Source organism: Boleophthalmus pectinirostris, unplaced genomic scaffold (genome assembly GCF_026225935.1).
Source record: "Boleophthalmus pectinirostris isolate CB_2022bp ecotype Guang Dong unplaced genomic scaffold, ASM2622593v1 HiC_scaffold_14, whole genome shotgun sequence".
Classification (NCBI taxonomy): domain Eukaryota; kingdom Metazoa; phylum Chordata; class Actinopteri; order Gobiiformes; family Gobiidae; genus Boleophthalmus; species Boleophthalmus pectinirostris.
In genome coordinates, this window is record NW_026571047.1 from 18528205 (window position 1) to 18542037 (window position 13833).

The following is a 13833-nucleotide window of genomic DNA, read 5'->3' on the forward strand; positions in this document are numbered from 1 at the left end:
AGCATTATTCACAGGTTATATAATAATGCATTAACTTAAAAACTACACAGCAAAAAGTGGAGTGTTAAAATGTATAGTTTATATGAGTCCAATCTGTTCTAGAGTTAATTTAACATTTTTGGAAATGTTAATTAAGTAACACTGGACCAAAGTTTCTGTTTAACCCCAAAATCTAGAGTTTTGAGAGTAAACAGATAACACTTTGTACAGTTATTCTGATTTAGCTAAACAACACACAGAGGTGTTTTATTTTGGATTTACTTTATTTTAGTTAATTTAAGAAGAAATTATGTACAAAACTGGTTCAAACTGGTCTTCTCTCACAAGAGTTTGAAGTGGTGAATGGGAGGAGCCAAATTAACACTAAGGGAAGTTGAATTAACACCAGAGGAAGTTGAATTAACCTCAACCACATCATCTGACAAATAACCCCAACTCAAACCCCCATTTAACTTTCAAATAGTTAAAATAACACTTTTGGTGTTAAAAACATCTCTGAAATATTTTACCCTAAAATTTCAACCCTCCAGTTTTTGCTGTGTACTTTAACTATGCCTTGAGCGAAACAAATGCACATCTTATCTCACTATTCAGTGTTTGAGAATTTATTTATTGAATTGACTTTTTCAATTTAAGCAAAACATTGTACCACAAAACAACAGTGACAAGGACAAGCTTACCTTTAGTGCCAAATAACCATTAAAATAAAATAAATATGAATAAATAAAAAGATGTATTTTAACTAGCATAATTGACAATACGTTATTTTTATTTTTAGCTCTTTTTCTTTTTAGTCTATGTACTGTGTTCAGATTAGCATCTTCTTTGCAGCCGATTTATCCTTTCCAATAACCCATCAGCTGAACTGCTCTATTACCGTCAAATCAAAAAACAACAGATGTCAGTGTAGATAAATAGCTCCAGCAAATTTCATACTCGGGGTACAAACTGATTTGGCGAAACAAGATCAAATTTGTCTGAGAAAGTATCATTATCCCACTCATTATAAAACTGCCTGGCGTTCCTTTCAATTAAGCCGCTAATATGAATGTAAATGTAGTCAGCTCCATGTAATTAACTGTGTGCGGATTGCGAGACACGGGCGAGGATTTGGGGTTTAATTCACGCTGATTATGGAGAAGTGTTTTGGACCGGAGTAGCAGACATCTTGTTGTTGCTAAATAAGCTAGCTGGTGGTGTAGCCTGTGGTTCTAAGCTGTCTCACCCTAATGGAAAAAGAGAAGAAGAAGTGAGTCTGGGCATTGCTCTCCACTTGGAGGATATTAGAACACCTGACATCCTGCCCCCTGGCTGTTTGACAGGGTGTTGCGGCAGCGGACTCAGGTGGATTAGAAATAAATGGATAGGTAGCACTGGATCCTGAGCTTTTAAGTGAATAGAGACAGGATTATGGCGTCCCGTTTGTCTTCGTGGAAATGCTATTGCTTTGCATGCAACAGTATTTCATTATTCAACCAGACTATCCTTGTTGAATAACTTTATTGAATACATTTGAGAGAATGTCGTAGACTGTGACTCACTAACCACCCTTTTGAGGATAGTGAGGTACAGATTTTAGCCAGAGGAAAGAAATGATTTGAGAGGGGAGTTAAAGAGACTATTTTTGTTAGAAAAGAAAATTCATTTTTGAACAGGAATGGGGGGCTTAGACATCATCTCTTTCCTATTTACAACTCCAGAGCTAAATCAAAAAAATTAGAGTAGACTAACTAAAAAAGACTGATTAGAGATTAAATAAAGTCTATATATTTATAATAATACAACAAGGAAAATGGAAAGCCAATACATTCCTCCGCTTGTTTTAAATTATGGGGGCCACTCACTGTATTCTCCTATAGTAATGGGAAGCACTGATGTAATGTTCCGCAGTATGGCATTAAACTTGTCTATCTCCTGGGAGAAAAGCATGTGGGGCAGATGCTGAAGTTGCTGGTCAGATCTGTGGACTGGCTGGCCCAGACATGTGAATCTTAGGCCCGGGTGCCAAATTTGGCCCGGGATATAATTCTATTTGGCCCACGAGGTCATATCAAATCTGTATTAGAGCTGCCCGCCGGCTACAAATAGGCTACAGAGACATTATTTATTTAAAATTTTGTTATTATTTTATATTATACTATTACTAACCCTAACCCTTGTTCTGGATTCAGTGTTTAAGCAAAACTATTATTAAACATTTATTTTAATAAGAAAAGGTTTAATATTACATATCTAAAAAGAAGAGAAAACATGCAAATGTTGATGAAATTTTGTCAGTAAATATTTAGATTGGCCCACGACTTAGTCCCAGTTTTTAATTTTGATCCTCTGTGAATTTGATTTTGACACCCCTGGGCTAGCCCGTCTCACAGTATAGTTTATTCTTTTTTTGTCAGGGACCATGTACAAACATATTAATCTTGCAAAAGAAAAGATAATTTGTTCCAGATTTAGCTGCTGCTACTTTGCATCTGCAGTCCCAAAGTCCCTAAGTAAGAAAGTTTTTCAAGGTATCAACTTAGACCACACTATATATTTAAATGGTGAAATGCAACATGATATAGGCTATAGTTTGACATATATAACGAAGTAAACTTTCATCTTTGTTTGTTTATCCCCATGACAATATTTGACTGTGTTTACTGTAAATGCTGAGTCTCCATTAACCACAATGCTGGACTCCCTTTGTAGCCTGATGCTTGGTCTGGGGGCTTGGACTCAAAGATGATGAGTCCTTGGGGAGGGTCTTCACTGCATGATTACTGGCTATTTAAATCTTGAGTGTGAGAAATCCCAGACGCCAATAGCCATCAGATACTGGCCTTTTGGAGAGGGCCTTTCATGAGCGGTCTTTTGACTTGAAAGCTTTTACAGGGCTCCCATGGGTACTTCAAATCTGCACATTTGCCAGATCTGAAAATTGCTAGCTTGAGAAATGATTGCTTATCTCATACTATCACCTATAATTTTCATAACGATGTTGCAATATACAGTGTTTATTCCGGTCAGATAAGTTTACTAAAGAAATGTGCATGTTTTGACAGATTTAACGTGGATTACATCAGATAAACTGGACTTGTTTTTATATGTCTTTATACTTATTCCATTACATTCTAGAGATTTAATATAGCAGGTCACAGAGTTAAGTCACAAATAGAAATAATCTGTTCCACATTTGAAGGTATTTCTTTGAAGTAATTAATGAGAAGTATGGCCCTTGCCCCTCAGCTTTTAAACAAGTGTAAAGTGATGTTTCTGCTTTTTTGGCAAGAATTAAGCCTCATCTAACATATTTGAAAAGACATTCAAACAAATTTTTGTTTAATTCCTGGTAAAAATGTTTCTGAAATTAATTATCGGCATACTAAAAATATGTCAAGGCATTTCATTATACCTAAAACTGTGTATGTTTTTGATTAAGATAGTGCTTTATAGAGCAGTGGTTCTTGAAGAGAGTTCATTTGTTTCCCTTCTATTTAAGACCAAGGTCATTGCTGGTTTAGTTCTGTAAGTTTACCTCTTTGCATGCCCTCCCTTCAGCTCTACAAATAAAACAGTACATGTACATGCTTTCTCATTTAAAGGTGTACTGTGCAACTTTTTGGTTGGGATTTGTCACCTGCTTTTTTCTATAGATATGTCATGTTCCACAGTATGACATTAAACAGCTCTACCTTACATTTATTCAGTTGCAGGTGGTTTTATAGCTCCAAAAAAACTAGAAAAACAATCATTCTGAATGTGATCAGGGTCGCCTCTCCACAGATCTGACTTGTAACTTGGCCGGTTTGTTTTCCACGACGAGAAAGGTTTAATGCCATGCTGTGAAACATCCCAAATCCCAAAATCCCTATCCCAAACAAAGCAATAACAACTCCAAGGATACATTTGCCGAAGCATTTGACGTATCCTCCACCAGAAAAGTGGCACAATGCACCTTCAAGTGTGTTTTTCCCTTTTGTGTTTAATTGCATCCCTCTATCGCTCTCGTACTTGCACTTGCACCTGTTTGTTGAGCTGTAGTGTTGATCTAATCTGTTTTGGCTGTTGCCCAGGTGACGGGAGTGAGCGTTTCCCCGGGGAAGGACCAGCTGGTGGTCTTTCACACTAAGGACAGCCGAGACCTGGTGGTGTGTCTGCAGGGCCTGGTCCCACCCAATGAAAGCCGCATCGGGGAGCTGGTCGGGACCCTGCTCAGCCACTTTAAGAGGTGAGGATCAACATGGCAGGAGTCAGATTTAAACTTCACTTCTTCATAATAAACCAGAGTTATTTTTGAGAGCTTTTATCAGTGGTTTGTATATTTGTTAACAATAATCTAAAAAGTATTATATAGTATAGTGTTATGTGGTATATGGTCACACTTTGATGAGTTCTTCTGTTGTTGTTGCTCATCTGGTTGGATATAGGATTTTCTGTAGAGCTTCTTTCCAGTTCTAGGATTTTATATGGTTGTCATTCTCTTACCTGGCCAGCCACAACCACAGGCTTTGCAAAGACGAGTGTGTCTGGAACTGTATCCTGTCTCCCTGATTCCAGAAGGTTTGATTGACAGGCAGATTAACCAACCAGACAGACCCATGCTCCATTGCAGTGAAAACAAAAATGGTAGTTTAGGATTAAGAAAGGGAAAAAAACAACAGAAAGGTCTGAGAAACTCTTATTTATCTCAGGTAAAAGAAGTTATAAACCATTTCTATGTGGAGATATAAATAAAGGTAAAGTTAAAGTTGAGTTTGTAGCAAGTCAGACCTTTTAACAATACTGTAAAAATTATTTATTCAGATCATCCTGCTTTATTTTTTATTGTCAGTGGCATGAAATAGTTTTTAATATTGTCAAAAACTATGCATTGACTATATTGGATTACATGGCTGAAGAAGGGGAAGTTCTTCAGTTTATAAAATCATAACTGCTGCACTTAATGCTCTTTGAAATGCCAAAGTAAAGCTAGAAACTGTAACCTTTTCTGTGATGGCTCCTGTGAATGTGCATAAAATCATTTCTAAAAGTGTGTAATGGGGCAGCACTTATCCAGCTGGCCGTATTGACTCTTGTGAGGATTATTATAGGGCAAACAGAGTTCATAGTTACAGCGCCTCTCCTCAACCAAACTCCAATGATTATTTAAAAGCTGCTCAAGAGCCCTTAAGAAATCAGTATGTCGCCATGGAGATGTATAGCTTACTGGTACACAAGGATTAAGTATGGGCCCACATGTGGCGCAGGCAGGTTTCCTATGGTTATAATAATGCCAGTCCCAGTTCAGTTAAGGTAAGCTCTGCTGTTAATATATTTGTCCATTACCTTGTCTCTATGGGAAGCTTCACTGAAAGATGCCAAAGTGAAGTATATTTTCTGTCAGGTTTAGCTATGGTCAAAGCTCTTATGGTGTCAGTTCTGGCGTAGTTTGCAGTGAAAAGTAAAGGTTTTTCGAGGTTGTATTCTTATTCTATCTTGAAATCACATTTTGCTTTGATTTTTCTCTGAAGAACTGAACTGAACTCACTCTTGTTATTATATATATGTTACCTTACTTATTGTGACAAGCTGCCTATGTTTTTCATTTTGTACAAATAAGTTATGAAGTTGGGTGCCTCCTGAAGTGTGTGACTGATCTTACTGTAATAAATCTTTAACCAAGTAATGACTAGAAATTAAACTTTTCTGGTAGATGCTTCACAACCGTTTTGTGTTCATGAAGTTGATATTAATTATGTGTTTTATTATTCGTCCTGAATTATGCTTGAAAAACATCCTTACTTTAAGCAGCCTCACCTCTCCACAGATTTGACCTTTAAATTGGTCTGGGGGCATCACCATTTTGTCTCCATGGAGATTTAATTCCTCATAGTTGAACATTCTTGGCAAACCGTGATATTTGTATCGAGATAATCACTCAGCAGACCCTCCTCCACAGTTACACAGTGTACTTTTAAGTAATTCAGTAGTTGGGTTGAGTGAATCATCAAATCTGAAAACATGCATTATTGATACTTTGCAGTGACATTATGCTGGGGGTGTTCTACATGTATGTGTATAGCGGAATGTTCATCAGTTAAGATGATGACGCTTGCATATATGAGTAAATACGGCCAAAAGTGTTTTAAAGCTCAGAAAAAGAAAAAAAAAGAGTAAACAACACATTTTAAGGAGCTTGTGATCACTGTGTGTATTTGTGGTCATATTTAGGTGTCTGATTTTCAACAAAAAAGTGAGAGTAACTGAAAAATGTTGTCTAGTGCTAGCTATCTTAGGATTGTAATCAAGCCCCGGGGTTCCAAAATGGCCGCCCATTCAAGTCAATGGGCTGAGCTCAATGGTGCATGACTCCAAATTTGCCTTTAGCCTGGCGAGGTACTTCCGGTGGCTCTGGGCTGATTGAGCATGTGCAGTAGTGCTCTTTTCTCCCGCGGGCACACACAAATGCACACAAGCACACACATGGAGAGCGGTCTCGTGTATCATATGATCGCTTTGACCAATCAGAGCGAGAGAAGCTAGAGCGGAGCCGGAGCTAATGATTATAAAGCGTTTTTTTAAGACAACTGAAGGATTTTGAGCAGAGAAAAAGTTTAATTTAAAAATAAATACAATTGCCACGAAATCTGACATTTTTGAAAGTTGTAGGTGCCATCAGCCGAACCCAAGCAGTCGGTGATTACATTGTGATGCATTAGAAAAATCCTTTCTCAGCCCATGGGAGTTTTCCACTGTAGTACCAGTGAGTGGCCACTATGTAAACTGGGGGCAGCTATAAGCGGCAATACCCAACAGTTATTTGAATAGATCCATGGTTGTAATGTGTTAGAAACGTGTACATGTGTACAAATCATCTCACCTGATGTAGTTCCAATTTAGTCAGTTCAGCTCAGATAGTAGTGCCTACAGTTAGCATCACACCCCCAGGGAATGTTGAGGACATCGGCTGCAAAAGATCAATAAGCTATTAAGTGTTTTCAAAAGCCAAAACAAAATATTATTTGGTGATAAAAATAAAACACTTGGTTCGTATTGTCCGAACCAATTTGATATAATCAGAACTTGAGAAATAACCGCTGCTCATTAGTGTAATGTCCGACCTTTGGAGTCAATTTGATAATGTCGCCCTAATGTGGCTCATTGTTCTGGTGCAGCTTGTTTGGAGATTTGATGGACAAATGTTTTGGCTAATTATTGAATGGACTGTCTGGCACTCCATTGCCTGTTCATGTATACCCCCCCTCCTCTCCCCCCTCTGCCCCCTCCCTCTATAATTATACATGGGGGGGGGGTGACACTAGTGGCTGCATCTGCTTATCTCTGCTCATGTAAAAGCATGTCTGTAGTGGGTTGGCTGGGTAAATAGGAGTGTGCACGTGCTCCATAATTGTGCCATTGTGAGATGGCCTCTGTTGTGTCAGTAATGGACCAGAGAATAGCTTTTTGGCTATAGATCCCATTTTGTATTCATAGGATTTTCGCAAAAGATTCTGTGAATGGAAGGTTAAATAAGCAACATTATAAAGGTATAGACAAAATTATAAAACACATTAAAAATAGTAAGAATAAATGATTTGTTATGTAGCAAATACATTAAGAATTATGAATTTGATACTCAATACCAATCCAGATACCACACCACTACAGAATGTCAATTTTCAATATTAAATCACATCATAGTACTTTCTTTTATATATTACCATTCAATCTTATATCTGTAATCTCTCAGTTCCATAATGGTCCATGGTCATATACTTGTCTATGTGCTCTTACACTTCTTCTGATACATCTCATGATCATTCTAAAGTTATTTAGGAAAGGTTCTTTTTTTTTTTTTTTGTCTTAATTTTCAACTATACAAAACAAGACAAAACAGAACAAAACAAAAAACACAAAGGAAAAAGAGTGTCGTTATAATTGTTCATTGGAATATCAATCGAGATGTGTTTACAGTATTCATTTTCAGATAAAGTCTGATCTAATAGCTTCCCATACTCAGTCCATTTTGTCCATGTTTCATAAAATGAGTTCCTTTGGTTCCGGAGGGTGAAAGACGGCTTTTCCATCACATAGATTTCATAGACTATTTCTATCCACTCCTCTATTGTTGGAGGATCTGCCCTCAGCCATTTTCTTGTACAGTAATGGCTTTTGTGCCTGCTACAAGTAGTATTGCTATTAACGTTTTATCATCATTTCTCCAATTCTGGACATTAACGTCTCCCAAATATAAACGCTAAAAAGTAAACATCAATTTAGACCCAAAAACATGGTTTGTATGACTCCAAATCTGTGACCAGTAAGATTTCAGAATAGTGAAATCCCATAAAATGTGATAGTGGTTTGCCCCAGATGAGCCACAGAGCCTCCAACATGAATCCCCATTCCCTTGGTGTCTTTTTTGAATGAGTGTGATAAAAAAAACAAAAAACAAAACTTAACAGTATTCTTCCATACAAACACTCGCCATGTATTAGATAATGTTGTCTTCCATTGTAATTGACAGATTCTTTCCCCACTTCCATTTGAAATATTCAGATTACCTTCCTGCGTACCTTTTTTTTAAAACTGAGAATCTAATTTTGATACTAGTTCAGTATTGATTAGGCATACTTTGCAACATAGAGAAGAAAACAGTACTGAAATGACCTAAACAACACAGTGAATATCAGTTGGTATTGTCTGCCCTTGGAATGCTACAAAAACAACTGATTCAAGAAACAAGTGATTGTGATTATTATTTTTAAAAAAATATTTAAGATTTTTGTGAATATTGCCCACCCCTAACCTCACATAATTTTTACAATCATTATTTACAATTTCCTTTTTCTTGTGACCAAATATGGGTTGGTGTTTTTTTTGCATGTCCTTATCTTACTCTTCATGTGAAGGCGTTTCTATAGTGTGCTGCATGAATAGGACCGTGCACGTGCCCTATTATTACAGCGCTGTGATAGTATCTGCTCCATTGTTGGTCCTTTGCGTCTCTGTAGGTATAGCGCCCCCTCTAGGCCTCCTGTAATGACCCTCCATGTGCGAGGCTTGCCATCTCATCCATCACCCACTAACACTGACAGGACAAAAGGACACCCCAGCTTCTGCTCTTCAGCTGCGGAGCTGTACTGTTCTCACCTAAACACATCCCTGAATATTGTCTGTAGGCTTCACGGGCAGGAAAAGGGCAACACATACTTTTGTCCATCCTTTAACTGGCAACGTTGCACTTTTAGATTGTTCAAAGTGCCATTGCTTTAGTTTGAATAGCATTATTGCCTCATAAAGTATTTATATTTTTGCTTTTTGTTATAGCTACTGTGTCCAAATAATTTCTCTTTGTTTAAGTTTGTTTAAGTCTAATTCAAGGTTTACTGACTTTTGTGTCCTTACTTTAAACCTTTATTTAACAGTGTTGGCATTTTACTGATGATGTATAGTGCAATTAGTCAAAATTTTATCGAGATTCAGTTGTTTCTAATCATCACAGCTAAACCTGTATCAGTAAATGCATGTAGTTTGGAGCAGAGTTCAGGCTTGAAGAAGAAATTTCATTTGTTTAGTTAATTAATAAAAAAATATTTCTAACACAAAATACACTTGAATCAAATATCATGACTAATTAAAACATTCATTTTTTTTCTCACATCGCCTATAGCCCTAATGTAGGTATTTCATTGTCTTATTGTCAAACCTATTGCGCATTTGGCCTTTTTTTTTTTGAACAATGCCCTATACCTGGAAACCCTAATTAACCTAGGTGTGCAGTGGACCCATTAACATTCCCCGTATAATGAGACCCTTTTGTTTGTCTTCAGTCTTTTACATGTTCCATTCCACCAGCTCTGCAGCCCCTTAGAGACGACCATCACCTCTATCTCTCCTTGAACTCTCCATACACCTTTCCAAAACAGACTGAGAAAAGCCTCCTTATCCACGGTGTTCAGAGTAATGACAAATTAGAACCACTGTCATCGTAATTAACAATTCAAAACAAAATATTATCGATCTTCTGAGTTGGAAAAAGCCTACAAAATGTTACATACAAACCCACAAATAGCCACAACAAAGAGCGAGAGTGACACTGCTGCTGGCATAAACCCTTTTCCTGCAAAACAGATAAGACCCACGACTATTTCAAATCTTCTTGGCACTAATCTGTACTTAGCTGAACCCAAAAAGTAGCTACATTTTGAAACAGTTAAGCGCTTAAGGGTCAAAATATTCATCTCATATACAGCATGAGTCAAGGAGATAGGTCTCTTATGACGCACAAATGACTGCAGAGTTTAGCCTCATTGTTATCACAAAACTGGGGATTAGACAGACCAGCTACCGTGCTTCATCTTGCATGTGTTTTCTGAGAGCTATTTTCGTCTCATTTTACCCTGCAGCATTGTCTTTTGAGAGATCTGATGTGGAAATACTTCATGTGCTGATAAATAGGGCTGGCCTTTTTCCTCACCCGCTGTGCTATGACTGAGTGACAGGTGGATTTATGATTTATGATGACTGCTTTGTTACCTCTTTAAAACCCCACTATGTAACTTTACTTTTTTTCTATGTTTCTATTGCTTTGAAAAACATAGAAAAATTTAAGGCCTTACCCTGCGCAGGCTTGCATCTCTTCAAAATCTACTCTTACTTGGCCTGGACGACATCCACCTTCTTGTCTCTTTGTAAATGTTGTTTTCTTTGGCTGCAATTTTCTAGCCAGGCTGGCGCTACCTTGTGCCTCCGCTCAATTTCATTTCTCTCCAGTGACTAGGCCAGGAATCGGAATACACTAGACGGTTTGCAAGAACCCCCGAAGTGCGAGTTTGGGCATGAGCCAATCAGCGAAGAGACATACATTCTGTGTTGGCAACGACTCCCGAGATTGAGGATTTAAAGCCGGAACAAAGAGAATGTTTGGTGAATTTTATCAAGGGGAAAGATGTTATTGCTCTTCTTCCTGCGGGATTTGGGAAAAGCTTAATATACCAGTTAGTCCTGTTAGCAGCGCATTACAGACGTCACAACCAAATAGCAGCGACTGGTTAAATAAAAAAAAAGTACCCTCCTACCATCGAGCGAACGAATCCTAACTAATCCTAATGCTGCGAGGTCAGACTGTTTCTACGAAGTGAAACTGGCTGATGAATCAGGCTAGCAATATTCCACAGTATAACATAAAATTTTTCTATCTCCATGGAGAATGTTGCTTTAAGGCATTGCAACAGTGTACATCATGATCCAGGCTCTAAGAAAATTGTGATCTGAATTTGTACCGATAATCGATAGACATATTTTAAAACCTATTTATAGCAGTCTAATTTTCACAGTTGTCAGATTTTTAGTTGTTTGATGTTCTCCGGATCAGTCTGAATATTCCTGAAAGTTTCTATAAATTTGTTGCCAAATCTTGTACTCAAAAATAAGTTACCGTACCATATTCACACCATGAGTCAGTGAGTCCATTGCATTGGCATAAACCTCAAACGGATTAGACTGGCTTCCTTTAGCATGGTGTTTCTGTCTGCTATTTTTGACTCTGTCCCATTGTACCATCTATACCCCCTTGCGGCTTTTTCCTCTCCTCTCTCTTCTCCTCTCTCTCCCCTCTTTTCTCTCTCTGCTCACTCTGCTCCTCTGCTTTATACCCCTCACGGCTCTCCTCTCTCTCTCCTCCTTCTCTCTCTTTCTTTATCTCTTCTCTCTATTTTGCTTTATCTCTCCTTTCTCCCCCTCTTTCTTCTATCCTCTCTCTTCTTTCTTCTCCCTCTCTTCCTCTCTCCCTTGCTCCTCTTTCTCTCTCCCCCTCTCTCCCTCTCTTCCCCCCTCTCTTCCTCTCTCCCTCAGTCCTCTCTTTCTCTCTCCCCCCTCTCCCTCCCTCTCTTCCTCTCTCCTCCCTCTCTTCCTCTCTCCCTCCCTCTCTCCCTCACTCCTCTCTTTCTCTCTCTCGTCTCTCACCCTCCCTCTCCCCCTCTCCTCTCTATCTTTTCTCCTCCCTCCCTTTCTCATCTCTCTCCCCTCTCTTCTCTCTCCCTCCTCACTCCTCCCCCCCCCCCCCCCCCCCCCCCCCTTTCTCTCCCCCCTCTCTCTCTCCTCTCTTTCTCTTGTTCTCTCTCCTTTTTCTCCCTCTCCCCCCTCTCTCTCCTCTTTCTCTCTCTTCCTCCCTCTTTCCCCTCTCTCCTTCTCCCTCCCTCCGCTCCTCTGCTTCGTTTCTGGAGGAGATGAAATATTTAGGGCCATGCTTCTGTCTTCTGCTTCTGCTGCTTCTGCTTCTGTTGGAGCTGGTGGGCCTATATTTAGATAATCTGCAGCCCGCTCTCCCTTTTGTCTTGAGTTGTTGACATCTATCCCACGCAGTCTCCAGCAGCTTTCTCCACTCGTACTTTATGGATTATGTAGTCTCCATTTTTCTGACACTGCAGACAGACTGTTATTTGTCTTTCAACCATGATTAGTGTTATTATTACAAACAAAAGCCTTGCAAGTACCTGAAAGTCTCTCTACCAAAGTGTTCTCATATAATATACACACATGTTTGTTCTTTCAGATATATTACAGATTTCACTTTGTTCCATCTCTAAAAGGTAATACTGATGCATGTTTGGCACCGTCACTTGCGGTAATTAATGTGTAGATGATGTGTACATGATTGGATTGTTATTATTTGGCCAGATATTTTTTTTGTCTTGTTTTATGCATAAATGTAACTGAGGAGTTCAGTTATTGCATGTCCAACGCTGAAGTACACTTTGGTAGTTCTACTTAATAAGCAGTGGTTTTGACAGCATCCTCTTTCAGCTGTTACATTTATAGTAAAGAACGATGTCAAATCAAAAGCCAAAATGTTCACTGCCGAAATCCTCATTCACGTGTTCATCACCTTCAGACTCGACTACTGCAATCGCCTTCTGTACGGTCTAACCTCCATCCACCTCCAAAAACTGCAGTACATTCGGATACATTCAGCACTCTGCCGTCCGCCTCCTCACCCACACCCGCCCCAGACACCACATCACGCCTGTCCTCAAACAACTCCACTGGCTCCCTGTACAAAACTGCAGCCAATCTAAAGGACCTGGAGGTGATGAGGAGGACCTGGCCCCTACCTTTCTCACTGACTTTCTCCATCAGCCTGACACCAGCGATTTGGGAAAAATATCTACTTTTTCTGACAAGCACTTCGAGTGTGAATAGATATGCAATTTTTTTATTTATATTTTTTAATTTCCAAATATCCGCATTGTTAGGATAATAAGTAAAATGCACACGCCAGACCCCTGCACAGGTCCATTTTTGGAGACCCGCACCCGCCTGCACCTGTGCAGTTCAGCACCGCACCCGCCTGTTAACCCGTGATTATATCAAAGTTAAACCCGCACCTGCCCTTGTTACCCGCCTGTGCCCATGATAAATAACACACAAATTAAAATCATTCTAACTGAAGCATCCATCAGAATACGAACTGAATATTTACGACTTCAAGAACTACAATCACGAAATGAAATGAACTGGTTACGCTTTCTTTAGTATGAATACGCATTCACAGATGCAACTCGACTGTCATCACTTCACAGGCTTTATTTACTGAGCACGGACTGAACCAGGAGTAAACCAGGAGTAACCCAGGACTAACCTGGACTAATTCCAGCACTGAATCAGAAGGACTAAACCAGGACTGAACTAGAACTAAAACAGGACTAAACCAGGACTAACAAGGACTAAACCAGAAATGAACCAGGACTCACTGTTGGGGTGGGCTTGGAAGCGCACCTGTGTAGATTGTTGGGTGACCGCAGAACCGGAGAGCTCCGCACCCCACGAAGGTAAGAGCAGCCGTTGTGCAATCGTGGCTTGTGGACACCA

The 13833-nt window shown here is 39.2% G+C and overlaps 1 protein-coding gene across 1 annotated transcript in view; it reads left to right on the top strand.

Moving 5' to 3' along the window:
* The window catches only part of myo1d (myosin 1D), a 157488-nt gene that overhangs the window by 103064 nt on the left and 40591 nt on the right, over nucleotides 1-13833 (top strand). The window contains exon 21 of the mRNA XM_020918134.2: nucleotides 4056-4210. Coding sequence (XP_020773793.2) covers nucleotides 4056-4210 — 155 coding nt within the window. The remainder of the gene's footprint in view (nucleotides 1-4055; nucleotides 4211-13833) is intronic.